General features: G+C 31.8%; 1 protein-coding gene across 1 annotated transcript in view; it reads left to right on the plus strand.

Moving 5' to 3' along the window:
• The first annotated feature begins 1,397 nt into the window (after positions 1-1,397).
• The window catches only part of LOC143052217 (uncharacterized), an 82,336-nt gene continuing 59,571 nt past the window's right edge, over positions 1,398-24,162 (plus strand). The window contains exons 1-2 of the mRNA XM_076225207.1: positions 1,398-1,440; positions 5,613-6,474. Of these exons, the coding sequence (XP_076081322.1) occupies positions 5,617-6,474 (858 nt within the window). The 5' untranslated portion in view covers positions 1,398-1,440; positions 5,613-5,616. The remainder of the gene's footprint in view (positions 1,441-5,612; positions 6,475-24,162) is intronic.

Genomic DNA, 24,162 nt, shown 5'->3' on the forward strand with positions numbered 1-24,162 from the left:
TTTATTTGTTATTAACTTTTTTGATATTTCAATTACCAATTTTTATGTTTCATTTGAAGTTGATCAAATAAACATAGACTTTAACTTGAACTTTTCAAAGTATATTTTCAAGACTTTTGTTCTTGAATGAGACAGGAAATAAAACTTTCCAAACTTTATTTGACCTTTATATGATGACTTGATTGTATCTTTTGTCTTTCCTAATTACTTTAGCGAATAATGTATTGGTTTACAAAGAAAGTATCACATTCAAAATAACTTTTGAACAAACACAATGGTTCATGCTTGTACAGGAAACATTAACTTTGTTTATCGGTATAATCTTAATCAATTGTTTACCTATGTAGTGTAATGTTAAAATCTAGTGGATTTTTTTCTAATCGGTAAAAACACTAGATTTTCTTATCTTATATTCAAGGCTTTATATTTTTTACTATTTAACCCTTTATTTATAAAATCCGACTTAGAAGGAAAATTAAGCTAAAAAATTGATAACAACACGTTAAGTAATTTCTTGCGTCCGAAGCGCTTTTCTGGATTTACCTTCATCAGGAACGCTCAAAGCCAAACATTTGAAATCCGAAGATGTATAAGTACCGAAACCGTTAAAGAGCTATATGTCAAAAATACCTAAAATATATAGCCAAATTCATCTAAGGCCAACTTTGCCTGAGGGAGTTAAAACCTTAGTTTCTTAATAATAGCTAACTGTCTCTATTCTAAATCATAATCAAATAATTGCTCTTATTAATGTCATTAAGAAATTTTGAAACATAATTTATACAAATTTATGATCGTTCTACCCTAGATCTAACATATAACTAATCCTAATAATTGAACCTTCATCCCAAGTCAGAAACATGGCAAGTGTTTGCCTTTTACCTTAAAGTTTGGTTTTTGTGTTGTACTTCTTAAAACAATTATGGACAGTTCTATACTAAAACGGATTCTATCAGTTCTACATAAGAACTGATTAGGGTAGTTCAATTATAAATATGTCTAGATTATGTTCTACGATAAAACTGTTCTTGAACTGTTGACACCATTCCTATAAAAAGAACTGAACCCAATTGTACATGGATCTCGAACTTGTTGACCTCCAAAACTGTATCTGAAATTTGACATCTGAAATGTAACCTTGGTTCCGTTATGCGATAAACCTTTCAAAATATGTGTAAGCAGCATTTTGTATTTGCTTATTTAGACTAAATAAGATAAAAGTTAAATGATATGGTTCTGCATTGGTTATTTGACATTAACACGATAATAATACGAATGACTGACGCAGGCTATTACAAATTTAAAATCATTCCATTTAACAAGGCTAGTATTCATCTATATTTAGTTTATGTTTCGCGCATGCTCGTATCAACTTGTACATTGTGTATGATATAATATTGATACAGGTAACGACGCTCAAAGAAACGTCGCACAATACAGGTAAGAAATAAAATATATTTAATTTATAATAATTAAATATAAATCAGAACTACATGTGGTAGAAATAACATCACTGTATTGGGCCGTGTTCACATTGACCGAAACTCGGTGTTGTGTAAGTGTAACTCACACGTAAACTAAACAAAATTACGTTCCCATTGATAAAACTCAATGTTTACATGCAGTCGATACTCGATGTAGGCCTTGTGTAGATTAAATGTACACAAAACTAGGCATTTAAAACATTAGTTTCACCGTGTATATTTAAGGAAGAAACAATTTTTGAATAAAATTGATATTTATAACAATTATTAATAAAGAAATATTTGTCTTAACTTGATATATTTAAATGTTTTTTTTTTTAAACTTAACGTAGCTTTGTTAAGCCCTTATCAAGACTCAAAGCAGCGTCATTGCCGAACACATAATTCATTTGAAAATTAAGGTTTTTCCGAATCGACTTGACTTGCACAGAAATGTTTGCCACTGGTCTTTACTCAAACAACGATTCACTCATAAATGCATTACTTATAAAAGTGCAAGGTACATGTATTGTTTGTCTAGTAATGTATCTAGGATCCGTTAAATTACTCTTAAAACTAAAAAAAAAACCACATTACCCCCTCCCTACCAAATACTCCTTGGAGAAGAAATACCATTTGAAACAATACAGTGATCCCTAATATATATTCTTCTCCTTCAATCTCTGTACCGATGTAATGCATTGGCTTTATGAGAATAAAAATATATGTTCTTCGCCTGTAAGCACGGTGCTTTAGCCTAAATTTGCTAATGCTTAATCGAGACATCTTTATTATTTTTAAACTACTGCAAATCATCAAAATGGCTTTCATAAAGAAGCAACCACTTAACTTAAAAAAAAGGGGGGGGAGTATTTTGTTAATTTATCTGAGCCAAAAAAATTTCCGCGCAAACGTTTTATTCCGTTTTTTTTTCGATGCTGGTAATCAACTTTATTTCCAACATTTAACATTATAATATATGGGGAAACTCTTGATTTAGAATATTTTTGTATCATCTGTAGGACCTTTTTTTTTTTTTTTTTTTTTTTTTTTTTATCAAATTGGGGTTAGGAATATTTTCATCGATTTGCAAATAATTATACACTGTTTTGTTTCTAATTAGTTCATTTAAATAACTCAAAGATTTGACCTTGCTATAAAAAATGTCAACCTAAAACCTTTTCTGTTTCGGTAGTTGAACACTTGCTAAAATGGCCCACCAGTTACACAGCTACTTTTGCATAGGTACTATTTATGTACTAAAAATTTGTAGTACTGGAAATTTACTTTTAATATTCAGTACTATTTTGTGACTAAAATTATTGTAATATTAAGGTACCTGTATTTTACAGTACTTTATTTGTACTTGAAATTTAGGTACTACAGATCTTTGGTTACTTCTGTTACATTTTTAGCATTTTCAAAGTTTTTCTATTTCAAATCTCTTAAAGTTATGATTTTCAACCATGGAATATTGTATTATTTTTGTACCAAAATATTTAGTACAAATTAAGTACTGTAGAATACAAGTACATAAATATTACAATAGTTTTAAAGTAAAGAAATAGTACTTAATATTAAAAGTCAATTTCCAGTACTGCATTTTTTTAGTACAGAAATAGTATCTATGCAAAAGTAGCTGTGCATGTCATATGTTTTGTTTGAATTTGCAGCAACGTCCATTCGTTAGATGTGTTTGATTTTGCAATTTGATTAGGGACTTACCGTTTTGAATTTTCCTCGGATTTCAGTATTTTTGTGTTTGTACTTTTTTCCAGTTAGAATGACAACGTTATATTCGATGTCAATTGTAGGACGAGTGCCATGTGTATGCACTTTTAAGAATCATTGACATACTGGTCTAGGAGGTCCATAGTTTGCCGAAAGCACGGGAAAATGTATGCTCTTATAAAAAAATACTTAAAAAGTTATTTCTAGTGACAGTCTGTGATTTTCGTTCCTTATCCCGATCCTCACACATTGCAAACCAAGCCTATTTTATAAATGTGTTATTTTGATCTCATCCTGTATTACTTGATTAAATGAACGGTACGACTACAACAACAATTCTATCAATCATAACGTAGTGTAAACATACTTTATTAAAGACTTCATTATGTATAGCTAAAAGAATAAGTAAATACATTTATTATTGCATGTTAATCATGAATCTTTACTTAAAACTGAACATAAAGTGATTAAAGGTGTTTAGAAAAATCGGAGTTTAAAATAATTGTGAAAGTTCTGGTAGGAATACTTAGGTTGTCTAAGTGGCTTTGACGAAATACCTTGAATCTTTTGAACTTTGATAACTAGTATTCAGTTATAACAGTGTGTCCACAAACACGATGTAGGGATATATTACCTTACCTGTATTCGGTTGAACCTGAACAAATGCTTTTTAACTTCGTCCATTATGTGACTATTTCGATTCGAGCATCCAAGATGAGTTTTTTTATAGACCAAAGTTGCGTTTTGCGTACGAAAGTTAAAACCTGGTAACTATGATCAGTTAATTGTATAGTATATGTCCTACAGATATTTGTTAAGTCTTCTACAGCATATGTTTATTCTTTTGTGCTACTTTTGACCAGATTGAAATGAAGGGATGAGCTATTGTTTAGTTCAACAGTCAGCGAGATCCAGAATTTCACTTTGCAGAAAGAATATTGTTGGAGTAAAATTTTGTTGTTGTTGCAGTAGGTGCAAAAGCATTATCTTTACACGTATCATCGTAATTTACATTACATTTAAAGTAGATGTTAACTGTGGTTTCCAGTCGCATTGCGTCTTAACGAATGCAATCTAAATTCATGGTAAAAAAGTATAATTTTATTAACCAACAATTAAGTTTTCCATATTGGTATTACACACACGAGTTTACATTTTTAAATCATATATAAAAATTATTACCTTAACCATTATTTGATTTAGTTTTTCGTATGAGTAAGTGAAGTCTTATCAGGAAGAATATAAAAAACAGGTATTTTAAATTCAATTATATTACAATATGACATGAATAACCCTTTTAAAACGTATTAAAAAATGTTGTGAAAAATTTAATACATTTGAATAACAATACAACCTTAAAGATATCTATTTTGTTGAAATTGAACACTTCAATTGCTCTGTTATTCAAGCTGATTTACAAGTTTTGAAAGGAATCTGAAAATTGACATACTAGAATTAAATTTAAATGATGCTTTTTAAACTTTAAACAAAGTAATTTAGGTCATGTGCTTTTAAAGATAGTACAAGCAATCATGATACTTCAAGGTCCATGTAGAAGTATTGCACAGCACAGTGGAAAATTAAACTTTACACAAAGTCTCTTAAATGAAATACTACTCCATACCTGGCTTAAATTTTGTTACCCATTTACATGTTTTGTCCACGACAGAATCGTAAAGACGCTTGACTCATAATTGTTTAAAAGGTTATTAATAAACAAGTACAAAATTCAAGTACAATTGAAAGGAACATTTATGTGCATGCACTATATGTTTTACTGTCAGTTAAATGCTAGTTAACCTTTATTCAAAGTCGATAGATGAAATCATGATTATAAACACAAGTGTCGATGGCTATAACGTAGACAAGTTGACGATCTTTTACTTGCAAGGTAAAATAGGGCTAAAGGTTATAGTAACAACACTTAAACAGATATATAAGTAAAAAAAAAATGTTGCAAGAAACACTTCGTAACATTGAAATCAAGTACTGGAAATTTCGAAACATTTGTATTGTGTTAAAATACCCACGGAAAAGTTTAAATCAAGTTATGCTTTTGACTTAAGTATGAATTTAGCGTTGATATGTGAAATATATTTCCCATTTTTTAAAATTAATGCAACGAAAAACAACGTTATTTAATATCAATGTTTGCAGTTTATGATTTTTTAATTGACACTTCCTTTTTTAAAAGGTTTAATAATTATAACAATTAAGTCTTGTATCTATCTTTAATTTTGTTTAAGTTATATAAATATTTGGCTTAATTTGCCATTGTTTTTGACTTATTGTATTCATACACATATAGCTACTTTGAAAGAAGCTGTCATGAGTTTCAATAGCCACTGGTTGGCAATGTCCATGATAACACATACATATGTTAAAGAAATCAATTAAAACAATTATTGATACTTGTAGCGAGATGGCAAAGCTTAACGATTGCAGTGAACCATATTATACAGAAATACAGAGGACAGAATCGATAAATCATGATCGACTGATGGCGCTTCACGATACTGGATTAAATATCAAGCGGACTTTGCTTAAGTGCTATCTTTTAGAAAAAAATCTTAATCTTCTCGAGTACTTATCTACCTGGCATGATTGGAATCGATTTGATGATGTTAAACATGCTATCCGTAAAGCAAAAAATGTAACTATAGAAGAGTTAAGACTGAATACAATAAATACACTTCTGACATATCATTGCTATGAACTCTTCTGGAAAAGCTGTTTAATCAACACAAGTGTTGAGGAAATCCTTAATAAATATAAGGAAGACTTATACAACCTCTATCAAACAGGTGGCGGATGCAGTAATGCATATCAAGGAGGGAAAAAGAAATATTTAACAAAAGACCAATGGACTGTTATTTTCAAAGATCAAGAATCAGAAGAAGGAAAAAATGGAACAAATGGTTCTAAGCTTACAACGCCATTTGTAGCTAAAGGACTGACAGTAGCATCTTTCGATAATGATACGAATTTTGTCATTTTAAGCACAGTCTGTTTATTATTCAAATCTGTACTTGTTTTAACAGAATATCAGACACAAATATCGTGGATCGCCATTGATCATGAAGTACAAAGCGAGGTCTTTGACAAAATCTGGATGTCGATGGAAACAAATATCAGAACAATTAGCTGCTATTGCAAGTGTGCAGATCGTTATAATGTGATGCTTGATTCAATAAAAACATGTATATTTGGTAGATTACAAGCACAAGAGAACCGAAAATATGTTATGGAGTCCGCGTTGGACCACCCTAGTTTTTTTCAGGTGAGTTATTTATTGATAAGTTCTATAAAGTTATCTCTGAAAAAAAACAGTTTATAATTATTTTGACACATTTGTTTTTGAAATTCTAGTATGATGGACTTTCGGACGCATTAAATTATTAAACGTGTTGTTTCCAAATTTTTCGAAAATGAAGCCAAGGTCAAAGGTCATGATCAAGTTCTTAATTTTGACTTTTCCTTGTTTTTCCATTTTCTCAATCACTTTCAAAGATATATAAATAAAAGAACAAGAGCAAAATGTTTGCTTTATTGCAATGAAGATATGTTAAACAATTTAATGGCCTCTTATAGGAGTAAGTGCCCCTGAAAGTGTCTAGTTATAAAGTTAATTGATTATAACTTCAACTTGATTCATAACAAAGCCAAAAGACCGTTGACCAAAGGTTGTGTGCAATATGAACTTGAAAAATGACAACCGGAAGTGACCTTGAGAAAACTGGAAGTAGCCATTATTGCACTTTTTTCCTGAAAAAGTACTTGGAATACATATATTTTGTAATTTAAATACATAAACTCATCACTCCAAACTAAAAATGACTTTCGATCAACCGGAAGTGGCCAATTATCTCCTAATTTAAAGGCTAAAGTATATAGAAACTATAAATTTTTGGAATCAGTGTGAAAGAAGCATATGAGATATGAGACTAGAAGAGACATTTCCTTCACCGGAAGTAGCAAATTATCTCCCTTATTTCACTCAAAAGTATATCGAAACCACTTAGGTAACGCACCAGTATTAAGTTACTAGCTTCTTTTCGAAATTTCTGTGATGTGGAATGACCTTCAATTGTTCTCTGAACAATTGGTTTTTAATGAATATTTTTTTTTTCCACCACATTTTGAAATTTTTGTTCGCAATATGTCGCTAAGAAATATCTGTATATCTGTATATTGTATCGTACAGTTTATACACTTTTAAATTTCACCCTGCTAAGACGAACAATTTTCTTTGTAAGAGTTATCTCACTATTCACTGTTTATCATCTGTGTGCATCTCCTTCGTAACAAAAAAGATATCTACAAAATTGATTTACAAATAGTTCGTAACTTCCTCAGAAATTTTTGGCTAATTTGGACCGAAGCGATTCTATGAAATTTTATAGGAGTTATCTACCTTTACAAAATAAATTTGTGGGTATGTTTTTTTAACCCATAAACTGTTGACCGTAGAAGCCTGAAATATTTTAATATGAGGCCTGTAGGTCCTTCCTTAGAAAATGAGGTCAAGGTCAAAGGTCAAGGTCAAGTTTTCAATTGTGACTTTTGCTTGTTTTTGCATTTTCTCCGACACTTTGAAAGGAGTTAGTGTCCCAGAAATGTCTTAATATAAGGTTATTTGATTATAACTTCAACTAAGATCATTATAAAACCATTTGACCTTGTACAAAAGGTTAGGTGACATATGACTTTGATAAATGACAACCGGAAGTAACCTTTAGAAAACCGGAAATAGCATTTTTTTGCAATTTTTCATCACAGAATCCCTATTTTTTGTCTTATAGTTTCATAAACTTATCACTCAAGACTAGAAATGACTTCCGACAAACCGTTAGTGGCCAATTATCTCCCATCCTACATACAAAAGTGTATAGAAACTATATATTTTTGGATTCAGTGTGAAAGAAGCTATCATATGAGACCGGAAGTGACATTCATTTCACCGGAAGTAGCATATTATCTCCCTTATTTCACTCAAAAGTATAATTAAACCATTATTTAACAAATCAGAATGAAGACACTATCTTCTTATCAGAATTTATTTAATGTTGAAAGACCTTCAATTGTTCTCTGAACAATTGGTTTTTAGCTCACCTGGCCCAAATGGCCAAGTGAGCTTTTCTCATCACTTTTGAATAAATCTTCTCCTCTAAAACTACTGGGCCAAATTAAACCATACTTGGCCACGATCATTGCGGTATCTAGTTTCAAAATTGTGTCCGGTGACCCGCCAAACCAACCAAGATGGCCGCCATGGCTAAAAATAGAACATAGGGTTAAAATGTACATTTTTGCTTATAACCCTGAAACCAAACCATATAGATCACATCTGACAGGATAAAATTGTTTATCAAGTCAAGATCTATCTGCCCTGAAATTTTCAGATGAATCGAACAACCCGTTGTTGTGTTGCTGCCCCTGAATTAGTAATTTTAAGGAAATTTTGCCGTTTTCGGTTAGTATCTTGAATATTATTATAGTAAGGATAAACTGTAAACAGCAATAATGTCCAGCAAAGTAAGATCTACAAATAAGTCACAAAGCCCTAAAGAAGTTATTGCACTTTATAGTCATTTTTTACCAATTTTTCGTAAATTTTTGTAATCTTTTACATAAATCTTCACCTCTGAAACTACCAGGCCAAATTTAATCAAACTTAGCCACAATCATTATTAGGGTATCTAATTTAAAAAATGTGTGCGGTGACCCAGCCAACCAACCACGATGGCTGCCATGGCTAAAAATATAACATAGTGGTAAAATATACATTTTGGCTTATAACTCTGAAACCTTTTTAGAGCAAATCTTACTTGGGTTAAATTGTTTATCAAGTCAATATATATCTGACATGAAATTTTCGGATGAATTTGACAACTGGTTGTTGGGTTGCTGCCCCCCTCCCCCCACCAATTTGGTAATTTTTAAAGAAATTTTGCCGTTTTTGTTTATTATCTTGAATACTATTATAGATAGAGATAAACTGTAAACAGCAATAATGTTCAGCAAACTAAGATCTACAAATAAGTCAACCTGACCAAAATGGTCAGTTGACCCCTTCATTAGTTATTGCCCTTTATAGTCAATTTTTAACAATTTTTAACAATTTTCATTACTTTGGTAAATTTTGGTAAGTTTTTATTTAATATTTTCCTCTGTAACTAAAGGGTCAAGTTCATTACAGATAGATAAAATTGTAAGTAGCAAGAATGTTCAGTAAAGTAAGATATACAAACACATCACACTTACCAAAACACAATTTTGTCATGAATCCATCTGTGTCCTTTGTTTAATATGCACATAGACAAAGGTGAGCGACACAGGCTCTTTTAAGAGCCTCTAGTTAATTATTGTTATTATATTTTTTTCTGTCGTCAAATGAGTAATTTCGGTAAGGGCCATATTTGGCCCAAATTATAAAGTTCATAGTTACAAGACAATAAATGTTTTAAGTTGCATTAAAGACACGTGAGAAAGTTTAACAGAACTGTTTTTGTCAAAATTTTATTCTAACACGTTGATTTTTACATCCCAAATAGGTCAAAATAAAGGGTTTTGGTGAAATTTGACAAAAACAGCTGGATTTCAACCAATTTAAGGACCAGGAAAGATAGAGCGCAGGCGTCGACAAACTTAATATCTATACTATTAAACGAGAAGACCTCATTTTGGATGTCGCTTCTCCTCCTTTCACAATAAATTAATCATCATGCCTCTGTGCCCTATAGGTAACATGTATAGTCGCATTTGTCATCCATTCTTATGATCATTCAGTTGGGGTTATTTTGGGATAAAAACGAAAAAGAATGCGTCCGGATATTTTCCCGTCATTGGACAAAACTTTAAGTCAGATTAGACTTCCGGTTTGTGTTTTTCTGTACAAAGACTATGAATAAAGTATATAAATTTGCTTTCTGCTGTCATTTTGAGTTCTAGCATGTATCATCCTTGCTTAACGTGTTTCAGTTTGGGTTATTTTGGGAGGAAAACGAAAATGAATAATATTTGCTATTTACTATCAATTAATTTACAGTGGCGGATCCAGAACTTTTCATAAGGGAGGGGGCACTGACTGACCTAAAAAGGGGGGCGTTCCTCTCATGCTTCAGTGATTCCCCATATAATCAACCAATTTTTTCAACGAAATGCGGGACAAGGCCTCCAGGCCCCCCATGTAATCCGCCTATGGTTTATAATCAACGGCGGTCACTGCGGATATATTTCTGTACATACTTACATACATTTACTATGAATAACTGTATTTGTTATAATTTACTATAAATTCCTTTTCTGTACCTTGAATATATGATACAAAGACTATGAATAAAGTATATAAATTTGCTTTCTGCTATCATTTTGAATTCTAGCATGTATCATACTTGCTTAACGTGTTTCAGTTTGGGTTATATTGGGAGAAAAAAGAAAATGAATAATATTTGCTATTTACTATCAATTAGTTTACAGTGGCGGATCCAGAACTTTCCATAAGGGAGGGGGCACTGACTGACCTAAAATGGGGGGGGGGGGGGCGTTCCTCTCATGCTTCAGTGATTCCCCATATAATCAACAAAAATTTTTCAACGACCCCCCCCCCCCCTTGGGATCCGCCTTTGGTTAACTATCAACGGCGGTCACTGCGGATATATTTCTGTATACATACATTTACTATGAATAACTGAATAACTGTATTTGTTATAATTTACTATAGATTCCAATGGTTATCTTGGGGGGGGGGGGGGTTCTTTACTATTCATGGCGTTCACTGATGTATATAATATATATATATATATATGTAAGTACCTTTGACTTTTGATACCTCTCCTGAAATTCTCTGTATAGTAATTAAAGTATATATGCATGTTCATAGAGTACAGAAAAACAGAAGGTATAAAAATAGGTATTTGGAAAATAGGGGAGGGCAAAAAAATGTGCCCAGTCCCTAAGTACCATTGACTTTTGATATCTCTCCTGAAATTCTCCACTCAGTATATTTTTTTTAGTTTACATACGCTCTATTTCCCAGCGATTTCGCGGGTGTGTTCTAGTCCAAATAAAACATGTGAAATGTCTTCACAAACATTATATTAAAAGATCTTTGTTGTCGACGTATGCGCTCTATGTTTCCTGTCTAATAATCTATGGAAAATTTACCCATTTTTATTGATTTTTTCGTGAAAAATCAATATGAGTACAACTTGTGACGTCATAATGAAACGCAAAAACGTAAAATTTTCAACAAAATGGCTTATTTCCTATCTAGTCACTGTATAAGCTATAATTTATTGTGGTATTGGTCAATAAATCCGAATTTGAAATTGACGCTAAAAATGGGGGCCATTTTAGGACCTTACCGAACATACTCCTTTGGTTGTCGCGTAAAATTTTTGTTTAGCAATATGTCACTTAGATATTTCTTATATAGTATCATACAGTTTATGAGCTTTTTATTTTAACCCATTCTAAGCCGAACAATTTTCTTTGTAAGAGTTATCTCCCTGTTCAGTGTTTATCAAATGTGTGCATCTCCTTCGTAACAAAAAGAGATATCGACAAAATTCTTTTTCTAAATTGTTCGTTACATCCTCAGGAAATTTTGACTAATTTTGATCGAAGCGATTCGATGAAATTTTATGGGAGTTATCTATCTTTGCGAAATAAATTTGTAGTTATGTTTTTTTAACTCATAAACCTTTAACCGTATAACCCTGGAACTTTTTAATTTGAGGTCCCTAGGTTTTAACTTAGAAAATGAGGTCAAGGTCAAAGGTCAAGTTCACATTTTTGACTTTTGCTTATTTTTGCATTTTCTAAAACGCTTTCAAAGATATATATAAAAGAACAAGTGCAAAATGTTTGCCTTATTGTAATGAAGATATATTTGGTCTGAAACAATTCAATGGCATCTTATAGGAGTTACTGTCCCTGAATTGATTAATAATTAAGTTAATTGATTATAACTTCAACTTGGTTCATTATAAGCCATATGACCTTTAACCAAAGGTTTTGGTGACATGTGACCTTGAAAAGAGACAACTGGACCTCACCTTGAGCAAACCTGAAGTAGCCATTTTTGTTCTTTGTTCATAAAAAAGTATTCGGAATTCATATATTTTGCAATTTAAATACATCAACTTATCAAGAAATGACTTTCGATCAACCGGAAGCGGCCAATTACCTCCTTGTTTTAAGGCAAAAGTGTATAAAAACTATATATTATTGAAATCAGTGTGAAAGAAGTTATCATATGAGACCGGAAGTGACATTTATTTTACCGGAAGTAGCACATTATCTCCCTTATTTCACTCTAATCTATTTAATAACCACTTATTCTTCGCATCAGAATGAAACTTAGGATGTGATGCCAATTTCAACTTTGAGTAAACAGGAACTAGCTTCTTTTCAATAACTTTTAACATTGATGTGTAAAGACCTTCAATTGTTCTCTAAAAAATAGGTTTTTAATAATTAGGTCTTTCCACTTTTCTGTGGAAAGACCTATTGTATTTGTTCTGATTATTAGGTCTTTCCACTTTTCTTTGGAAAGACCTATTGTATTTGTTCTGATTATTAGGTCTTTCCACTTTTCTGTGGAAAGACCTATTGTATTTGTTCTATTAATTATTATTAGGTCTTTCTACTTTTCTGTGGAAAAACCTATTGTTTTTCTTCTGATTTTTTTTCTTCCACCTAATTTTGTTCTTGCGATAAATATTTGTTTCCCAATAAGTCGCTTTGATATTTGGTATATGATATCGAACAGTTTATGCGCTTTTGAAATTTACCCTGCGTAACCGAATACTTTTCTTTGTAGGAGTTATCTCCCCAAACACTGTTTTCTTGTGTCCACTTCTCCTTCGCAACCGTAAAGGATTACGACACATTTATTTTATAGAATTGCTCGCTATATCCTTCGCATGATTTGTCCTATTTTGACCGAAGCAATATGAACGCTCCATATGAGAGTTATTTCCCCTTATGCTATAATTTGATATAAGTGATATGCATTTCTATCTTGTAAACCATAAGTGATAGAGACCTAGGATCTTTTGATTTGAGGTCCTTCGTCCAAGAAAATGAAAATTAGGTCAAGGTCAAAGGTCAAGGTCATATTCTAATCTTTGAATTTGGCTTATTTTCACTTATTCCTAAAAACCGTAGATATCAACAAATTATTTTTATTAGGTCAAGGTCATATTCTTAATTTTCATTTTGACTTATTTTGACTTATATCCAAACACTGTATAAGATATCGACAAATTATTTTTACTTAATTGTTAGTTGCAACATGTCGTAACACGTAAATTTTGATTGCAAGGGTATGTTGAACGTAAAAGGGAGTTTTCTCCCCTCTTGCATTTAAAACTACGTGTATGGTGATATAACTCATTCACCAAATATAATTAAGACCTATGGTCTTTTGATTTGAGGTCCTTGGTTTATGACATTGAAATTGATCTAAAGGTCATAGCTTAATTTGACGTTCTAGATTTTGACCTTTGCTTTTACCTCATATGTATACATGATAAAGCCATTAGATATTTGGCAAAAGGTATCAAACCATTTAACCTTGAAAAAAAACAACCGGAAGTGACCTTGTGTAAACCGGAAGTAGCAATTTTTTGTACTTTATTAATATAAATGTATATACAACCAGATATTTTTGGAATCAGTGTCAAGTAAATATTCAAATATTATCGAGAGTAAGATTTTTAAAACCGGAAGTAACAAATTATCTCCCTTATTTAAAAAATATTGATTTTACAACTTTTATATTAAAATACATTGTTTTTGGCGGAAATACCTTAAATTGTTCTCTGAACGATTGCTTTTTAATTAATATTATAATTATTTTTTTTCCGCCAAGTATAACATTTTTGTTTCGCAATATGTCACATAGATATTTCTTATATTGTATCGTACAGTTTATGTGCTTTCAAATTTCAACCTGCTAAGACAAACAATTTGCTTTGTAAGAGTTATCTCCCTATTCACTGTTTATCTAATGTGTTCATCTCCTTCGTAACAAAAAAATATTTCAAAAAAATTCTTTTAACAAATTGTTTGTTACATCCTCAGAATTTTTTAGCTCATTTGGATCGAAGCGTTTTGATGAAATTTTATTGGAGTTATCTACCCTTGCGAAATAAATTTTCGTTATGTTTTTTTAACTCATCAACCTTAAACGGCAGAACCCTTGAATCTTTTTATTTGAGGTCCCTAGGTCCTAACTTAAAAAATGAGGTCAAGGTCAAAGGTCAATGTCAAGTTGTAAATTTTGACTCTCCTTGTTTTTGCATTTTCTCCAACACTTTTAAAGATTTATTTAAAAAACAAGTGCTAAATGTGTGCTTCATTGTAATGAAGATATTTTGCATTTAGTCTGAAATAATCAAATGACATCTTAAGGAGTTAGTGCCCCTGAAATATATAATTATAAGGTTATTTGATTATTACTTCAAGTTGGTTCAATATAAAGCAATATGACCTTTTACAAATGTTCGGGTGATATAAGACCTTCAAAAATTATACCCGGAAGTGACCTTGAGAAGACCGGAAGTAGCCATTTTTGAATTTTTGTTATGAAAAAGTTCTCGTAATCAAATACATTTTGTAATTTAGATACATTAACTGGTCATTTATGACTAGAAGTGACTTTCGATAAACCGGAAGCGGCATATTATCTCCTGATTTAAAGACAAAAGTTTAAAGAAACTATATATTTTCGGAATTAGTGTGAATTAAGCCATCATATAAAACCGGAAGAGATATTTACTTCACCGGAAGTAGCAAATTATCTTTCTTATTTCACTCAAAAGTATATTGAAACAACTCTAAGCCCCAGTCCCACTAGACCACGATCGCACCACGCTCACCGCGATCTAAATTAAATTCAGATCGTGGTGAGGTTGCGGTATGAGCGGCATGAAAATGTAAATTTTCGTTGCTTTCACGATCTTACTACGTCCTCATTACGCTTCTACAACGATCCCACTGCGATTATAACACGTTCTCACCGCGCTTATTCTGCGACCTTACTACGCTCATCACGTTCTCACTACGACCATACCACGAGTTATCCGATTGCAACACGATCTTACCACGCTTCTACTGCGATTATAGCACGTTCTTATCACGATTACACTACGTTAAACCGCGATCTTACTACGCTCTCAGCAATAACGTCAACATTGTTTTCCATATCAATACAGTATCATTCCTTCAGTTCTATTACTTTTCTGTGGAAAGACTTATTGTTTTTCTTCTGCTGATTATTATTATTAATATTAGGTCTTTCCGCCTTTCTGTGGAAAGACATATCGTATTTCTTCTGATTATTTTTTTTCCACCTAATTTTGTTCTTGCTACAAATATTTGTTTCGCAATATGACGCTTAGATATTTGGTATATGTTATCTAACAGTTTATGCGCCTTTGAAATTTACCCTGCATAACCGAATACTTTTCTTTGTAGGAGTTATCTCCCTACAAACTGTTTTCCTTGTGTCCACTACTCCTTCGCAACCGTAAAAGAGTACGACAAATTTATTTTATAGGATTGCTCGTTATATTTTCCGCATGATTTGTTGTATTTTGACCGAAGCGATATGAACACTACATATGAGAGTTATTTCCCATTATGCATTTGATATCAGTGATATGCATTTCTATCTTGTTAACCATAAGTGATAGAGACCTAGGATCTTTTGATTTGAGGTCCTTTGTCCAAAAAAAAAGAAAATAAGGTCAAGGTCAAAGGTCAAGGTCATATTCTAAATTTTGAATTTGGCTTATATTCACTTATTTCCCAAAACCGTATAAGATATTGACCAATTTATTTTTACTTAATTGTTAGTTGCGACATGTGGTAACACGTAAATTTTGATTGCAAGGATACGTTGAACGTAAAACGGCGTTTTCGCCCTTCTTGTATTTAAAAATACGCGTATGGTGATGTTACTCATTAACCAAATATAATTAAGACTTTTGGTCTTTTGATTTGAGGTCCTTGGTTAATGACCTTGAAATTGATCTCACAGTCATAGCTTAATTTGACGTTTTAGATTTTAACCTTTGCTTTTACTTCATGTGTATACATAATAAAGTCATGAGACTTTTGGCAATAGGTATCACACCATTTAAACTTGAAAAAAAACAACCGGAAGTGACCTTTTGTAAACCGGAAGTAGCTATGTTTTGTACTTTATTAAAGTTAAAGTATATAGATCCAGATATTAAAATAAGCTATCATTTGACGATTGAAATGACATTTCCAACCTAATCTTACTACTTTCATGTTAACATACATGGTTTTTGGTGGAAAGACCTTCAATTGTTGTCTGAACAATTGGTTTTTAATTTTTTTTTCTACTTCCGCTTAATTTTGTTCTTGCGATAAATATTTGTTTCCCAATATGTCGCTTAGATATTTCAAATATTGATTCGAACAGTGTATGCGCTTTTAAATTTCACACTGCTAAGTCGAACAATTTTCTTTGTAAGAGTTATCTCCCTATTCATTGCTTACTAGATGTGTGCATCTTTTTCGTAACAGAAAAAGATATCGACAAATTTCTTTTTCTAATTTGTTCGCTACATTCTCAGGAATATTTGGCTAATTTGAATCGAAGTGATTCGATGAAATTTTATAGGAGTTATCTACCTTTACCAAATAAATATGTCGGTATGTTTTTTTACTCATAAATCGTTAACCGCATAACCCTGGAATGTTTTAATTTGAGGCCCCTGGGTCCTAACTTAGAAAATGAGGTCAATGTCAAAGGTCAAGGTCAAGTTCTCAATGTTGACTTTTCCTTGTTTTTGCATTTTCTCAGACACTTTGAAAGATACATATAAAAGAACGAATGCAAAATGTTTGCTATATTGTAATGAAGATATGTTACATTCGATCTGATACAATTTAATGGTATTTATAGGAGTTCAAGTCCCTGAAATGTCTTAAAATAAGGTAATTGGATTATAACTTCAACTTGATTCATTATAAAGCCATATGCCCTTTACAAAAGGTTGGGTGACATATGACGTTGAAAAATGAACACCGGAAGTGACCTTGAGAAATCAGGAAGTAGCTATTTTTGAAATTTTTTGTTATAAAAGTACTCCGATTCCAATATATTTGACAATATAGATACATACACTTAACACTCAAGACTAAAACATTACTTTCGATAAACCGGAAGTGGCCAATCTCTTGTTCTACATGCAAAAGTATATAGAAACTATATATTTTTGGAATCAGTGTGAAATAAACTGTCATAAGATACCGGAAGTGACATTGACTTCACCGGAAGTAACATATTATCTCCCTTATTTTAATAAAAAGTATATAGAAACCATTTATTTATCCTATCAGTGTAAAGAAACTTATGATTGGATGCCAATTTTTAAGATTGAGTAAACCAGAACTAGATTCTTTTCAGTAATAAACTGATGTTTCGCAATATGTCGCTTAGATATTTCTTATATTGTATCGTACAGTTTAGACGCTTTTAAATTTCACCCTGCTTCGACGAACAATTTTCTTTGTAAGAGTTATCTACCTATTCACTGTTTATCATCTGTGTGCATCTCCTTCGTAACAAAAAAAGATATCGACAGATTTTTTTTTACAAATTGTTCGTTACATCACAGGAATTTTTGGCTTATTTGGATCGATGCAAATGGATGAAATTTTATAGGAGGTATCTACCTTTACCAACAAAATTTGTCGGTATGTTTTTTTAACTCATAAACCGTTGACCGTATAAGCCTGGAATATTTTCATATGAGGCCTCTAAGTCCTTACTTAGAAAATAAGGTCAAGGTCAAAGGTCAAGGTCAAGTTCTAAATTGTGACTGTTCCTAGTTTTTGCATTTTCTCCAACACTTTAAAAGATATGTATAAAAGAACAAGTGCAACATGATTGCTTGATGGTATTTTCTCCGACACTTTGAAAGATACATATAAAAGAACAAGTGCAAAATGTCTGCTTTATTGTAATGAAGATATGCTACATTAGGTCTGATATAATTGAATGGCATCTTATAGGAGTTAGTGCCCCTGAAATGTCTTAATATAAGGTTATTTGATTATAACTTCAACTAAGACCATAATAAAGCCATTTGACTTTGTACAAAAGGTTAGGTAACATATGACCTTGACAAATGACAACCGGAAGTGACCGCGAAAAAACCAGAAGTAGCATTTTTTGCAATTTTTCATATAAAAGTACTCAAAAACCTTATTTTTTTGTCATATAGATACATAACTTTATCACTAAAGACTAGAAATGACTTCAGACAAACCGGAAATTACCAATTATCTGCTGTTCTACATACAAAAGTATATAGAGACTATATATTTTTATCAGTGTGAAAGAAGCTATCATATGAGACCGGAAGTGACATTCACTTCACCGGAAGTAGCATATTATCTCCCTTATTTCACTCAAAAGTATAATTAAATCATTATTTATCACATCAGAATGAAGAAACTTCTTCTTATCTTCTTGACTTGGACTGACTTTCAATTGTTCTCTGAACAATTGGTTTTTAATTTTGTTTTTTTTCTTCTGGCAAATTTTGTTCTTACGATAAATGTTTGTTTCGCAATATGTCGCTCAGATATTTCTCATGTTGTATCGTATAGTTTATGCGCTTTTATATTTCACCCTGCTAAGCCGAACCCTTTTCTTTGTAAGAGTTATTTCTCTATTTACTGTTTATCATATGTGTGCATCACCACCATAACAAAAAAGATATCAACAAAATTTCTTTTACAAATTGTTCATTACATCCTCAAGAATTTTTGGCTAATTGAATCGAAGCAATTCGATGAAATGTTCTCTGAGTGGACTACCTTTACGAAATAAATTTGTCGGTATGAGTTATTAACTTATCAATCGTTAATTGTATAACCCAGGAATGTTTTTATTTGAGGCCCCTATGTCCTTATTTAGAAAATGAGGTCAAGGTGAAAGGTCAAGGTCAAGTTCTCAACTGTGACTTTTCCTTGATTTTGCATTTTCTCCAACACTTTAAGAGATATGTATAAAAGAACAAGTCCAAAATGATTGCTTTATGGTAATATATATGTTACATTTGGTCTGATACAATCTAATGGCATCTTATAGGAGTTAGTGCCCCTGAAATGTCTTATTATAAGGTTAATTGATTATTACTTCAACTTGGTTTATTATAAAACAATATGACCTTTAACAATGACTTTGAAAAATTACAGCCGGAAGTGACCTTGAGAAAACCGGAAATAGCTTTTCTGCAATTTTTTATGAAAAAAAACTCGGAATATATATATTTTGTAATTTAGATACATTAACTAAAGACTAGAAATGACTTTGGATAAACCGGAAGTGTCCAATTATCTTCTGGTTTACCGGCAAAAGTATATATAAATGTATATTAATTTTTGGAATCAGTGTAAAAAAAGCTATCATATGAGACCGGAAGTGACATAAACTTTATCGTATCAGTATGAAGAAACTAATGATTGGATGCCAATTTTAACTTTGAGTAAAAAGGAAATAGTTTCTTTTAATAACTTTTAAAATTGATGTGGGAAGACTTTCAATTGTTCTCTGAACAATTTGTTTTTAATTATCTTTCTTTTTTTTCTTCCGGCTTATTTTGATTCGCAATATGTCGCTTAGATATTTCTCATATTGTATCGTATAGCTCATGCGCTTTTAAATTTTAATAAGATGAACAATTTTCTTTGTAAGAATTATCTCCCCGAACAGTGTTTTCCTTGTGACTACATCTCATCCATAACCACAAAAGAAAGCGACAAATTTATTTTATAAAATTGATTGTTATATCCTTCGAATGATTTGTCCTTTTTTGACAGAAGCGTTATGAACACTCTATATGAGAGTTATTTCCCTTATGCATGTGATATAAGTGATATGCATTCCTATTTTGTAAACCATAAGTGACAGCGACCTAGGATCTTTTGATTTGAGGTTCTTGATCCAAAAATAAGACAATTAGGTCAAGGTCAGAGGTCAAGGTCATATTTTAATTTTGGCGTATTTTCAATTCTTTTCAAAATCCGTATAAGATATCGACAACAACACATTTTTACTAAATTGTAAGTTGCGACATGTCGTAACACATGAAATTTGGATGAAAGGGTAAGCTAACATTACATTGGAGTTTTCTTTCCTCTTATATTAAAAATTAGGCATAAAGTGATATAACGCATTAACCATATATAATGAAGATCTATTGTCTTTTATTTTGAAGCCCTTTGTTTATGACCTTGAAATTCAACTCAAGGTCATAGGTTAAATTGACGTTCTAGATTCTGACCTTTGCTTTTCCCTCATATGTATACATGATAAAGCTATGGGACTTTTAGCATTACGTTGCAAGACAGTTGACCATGAAAAAGCCAACCGGAAGTGACATTGTGGAAGTAGCAAATTATCTCCCTTATTTCACTCAAAAGTATATGGAAACTCCTTATGTATCACATCAGTTTAAAGTAACTAGCTTCTTTTCAAAATTTCTTTCATGTGGAAAGACTTTCAATTGTTCTCCGAACAATTGGTTTTTAATTAGGTCTTTCCCCTTTTCTGTGGAAAGACCTATTGCATTTGTTCTGATAATGGTCGGAAAGACCTTCAATTGTTCTCTGAACAATTAGTTTTTAATTGAAATTAATTTCTAAAGAAAATGATTATTAGTACTCAAATAACAGTATTTTGGAACTGTAAAAAAATGATCAGCAAAGGGTGATGATTAGAACTTACTGATGGCATTAATCATTTTCTAAGTGTCCACACAGGGTCCACGACTATGATTTTATTTAAAATATTATTTTGTCAAATTTTTCGGGGACGATGTGATTTCTCAACTATATTAGGTAACTAACAGTTCTGCTGATGAAAATATATGCGCTGATGGTACAGAGGTGCTGAATGACTAAGATTAGGTTAAAGTGTAAGCATTGGAATACAGATAATTTCTGTTTCATTCTTATGTTCATATATAATAATAGCATATATATATATATATATACATATATACAACTCGTCTAAACATCAACCCAACAATGTTAGATCTGTAAATTTGCTTTCGCAAATTTTTGTTTCTTCCCTCGCCGGGATTCGAACCCATGCTACTGTGATATCGTGACACCAAATCGCCTGCACTGCAGCCGTCCCGCTAGACCACACGACCACCTGGGCTCTCAAAAAAAAAAGAGCTTTCGCTGGCCGTGTGTTACCTTTCCTCGTCAGTTTTAATCTAGCGGCTATATACATATATATATACATATATATATATATATATATATATGTTTGCTATTATTGTATGCATTGTGATATATATTTTCCTTCAATGTTATATGTTAAGAGCTTATAGTATCATGTTTGCTAGATAGGCGCTATATAAAAGTTACGTAATAATACTAATAATACTGAGTGCATTTGTTTATATATCCTACCTCTGTTTGGAGGAAATTCAAATAACAGTTTAACGCAAACATTCGAATCGACTTCGTATTTTTATTTATTTTGATAAATATTTTATTTCACGGGAGGCGCTCTCAATAAGAAAAAAATCTTGTTAAGCTTAAGAAAGCAACAATATTCTAACAGGAGACCGACTAGTCGAGTACCATATTGGTAATTTATACTCGGTACTACCAAGCGATACTCGAGTACTCGTGGACATCCCTAAACATTACACATGACTAAATCACACTACAGGTGCATTGTTACCTTTCACATAGTAAAGTATGTAATAGGTGTAAAAATATAATCACAAAAACAACAGTCTCCAATAAATGTTGACAGAACAGGGGAGAAAGTTGTACAATTATTATTTGACTCCCCAAAGCAATAAAATATGTCCTGTCTATATCAGCTGTGAGACAAAAATAATCAGAAATGGTGTGATGCATTGTTTCAAACCAAAAAAAATATAATCATAAATTTTAATGATATTTCCTACATTTTAAAAGTCCTTCAGTTTTAAAATAAAAGTAAAGTTAAAATGTATCCTTTCCGAACTCCTAATTTGACTTTTACTATTGTTTTTTTTCTACTTCTGATGCGTACCTATATTGTTACTGTAACAGACTAAACTCCATACAAATCGATTATCAATAAGACTCTTCTTGGACTCTTTGCTTTCAGAACTGATGTCTTTTTCTTGGTTTGTTAACATACACAATGGATAAAATTGCTTAGGTCAATTGTCTTTTGTTTGTCAGAAATCAGTAAGTGTTGTCAATACTGTTCATAGTGTAGTTGTGCAGAAAAGTGATCGCCATCATCCCTTTTTGGGACATTTTCTCGGCTTGTAACCTATGACGTAAGCACTGTCACGCGATCGTTATCGTATTCAAAATTATTGGTTATGACAAACGCTGGATTCTTTGACCTAAAAACGTCGATTTATTAGGTTTGCATAGGGAAATTGTACGAAACGTGTTGAGATTTGTTAAAAAAAAACGTGTCACGTCTCTTATAAGGCTCTCTCAACTTATTATTTACAAATTTTTATGTTGTGTTGTTACGCCATTTTCCAAAAATAAGGAGAGTTGAGTGCTCACAAACATGTTCCACATTTGTCACTCTGAGGCCTTTCGTAGCTGATTATACGGTATGGGTATTGCTCTCTGGTGAATGCAATACTATTACCTATAATTTAAACTTCTATGTTATTTGGTCTCTTGTAGAGATTTGTCTAGTTGGCCATAATATCATATTTTCTTAATTTTAGCTCACCTGGCCCAAAGGACCAAGTGAGCTTTTCTCATCACTTGGCGTCCGGCGTCCGTCGTCCGTCGTACAAAAATCTTTTCCTCTGAAACTACTGGGCCAAATGTAACCAAACTTGGCCACAATCATCATTGGAGTATCTAGTTTAAAAAATGTGTCCGGGACACGGCCAACCAACCAAGATGGCCGCCATGGCTAAAAATAGAACATAGGGGTAAAATGTAGATTTTGGCTTTTAACTCTGAAATCAAAGCACTTAGAGCGAATCTGACAGGTATAAAATTGTTCATCAGGTGAAGATCTATCTGCTCTTAAATTTTCAGATGAATCGGATTAGTGCGGTGACTGAAGGCAGATTTTTTTGAATTTAATCTCCCCACCGAACACACACCTACATAATATATCATTGGAAAGAAAAAATCGTGTACTATAATAATATGCCTATCGTCAGGACTTGATATGGTCACATTTTTTTTAAATTGAGGTCAAAGGTCATATGTAAAAATCTGTGAAAATTTGGGAGGGTTTCAATTTTGGCATTTTTTTCTATTTCTAAACTCTAAATACAAATGATACTGTTTTGTCTTTAGTAATGTTTGTTATTATACATAAACCTTAATCATTGAGATTTTTTTTATCAAAAAAATTCCTAAAACGACGTTTTATAAATAAAACTTCAAAAATCAAGTTTTTAACCTATAAAATGTTTAGAGCACCTTAACCTTATGAAAAATATAAATTTCAGGTAAAAATCAAGTGTCATGCAGGACAATACTTTTAAAATTATTTTTTAAACTGTCATAGTGGGTGAGGTATCAAACCAAAGCCATTAAACACTACAGTCAAATATGACCTCATATTGAATTTGCGAATACTTCAGGTTTTTTTATAGACTACTCGTTGCTTTTGTTTTTTTTCACAATTATTACTGCTACCATAGTGTTATCTTTTGTAATCGTGTATTTAACTCTGGTTAATATCGAATACATTATAGGTTTTGTAACTATATCCCCCCTTTTTTCCCTTGCAACGTACTACAAACTTCAAAAGTATTCCATATAAAAAAAAAGATGTCATATAATTGCAAATGAGGCAACTCTCCAAATGAGACCAAATGAGACATAAAACAATTATAGGTCCCGTACGAGCTTCAACAATGAGTAAAATTCATACTGCATAGTCTTTAATTCCCGAAATGAATAATGTAAA

Source organism: Mytilus galloprovincialis, chromosome 11 (genome assembly GCF_965363235.1).
Source record: "Mytilus galloprovincialis chromosome 11, xbMytGall1.hap1.1, whole genome shotgun sequence".
NCBI lineage: Eukaryota > Metazoa > Mollusca > Bivalvia > Mytilida > Mytilidae > Mytilus > Mytilus galloprovincialis.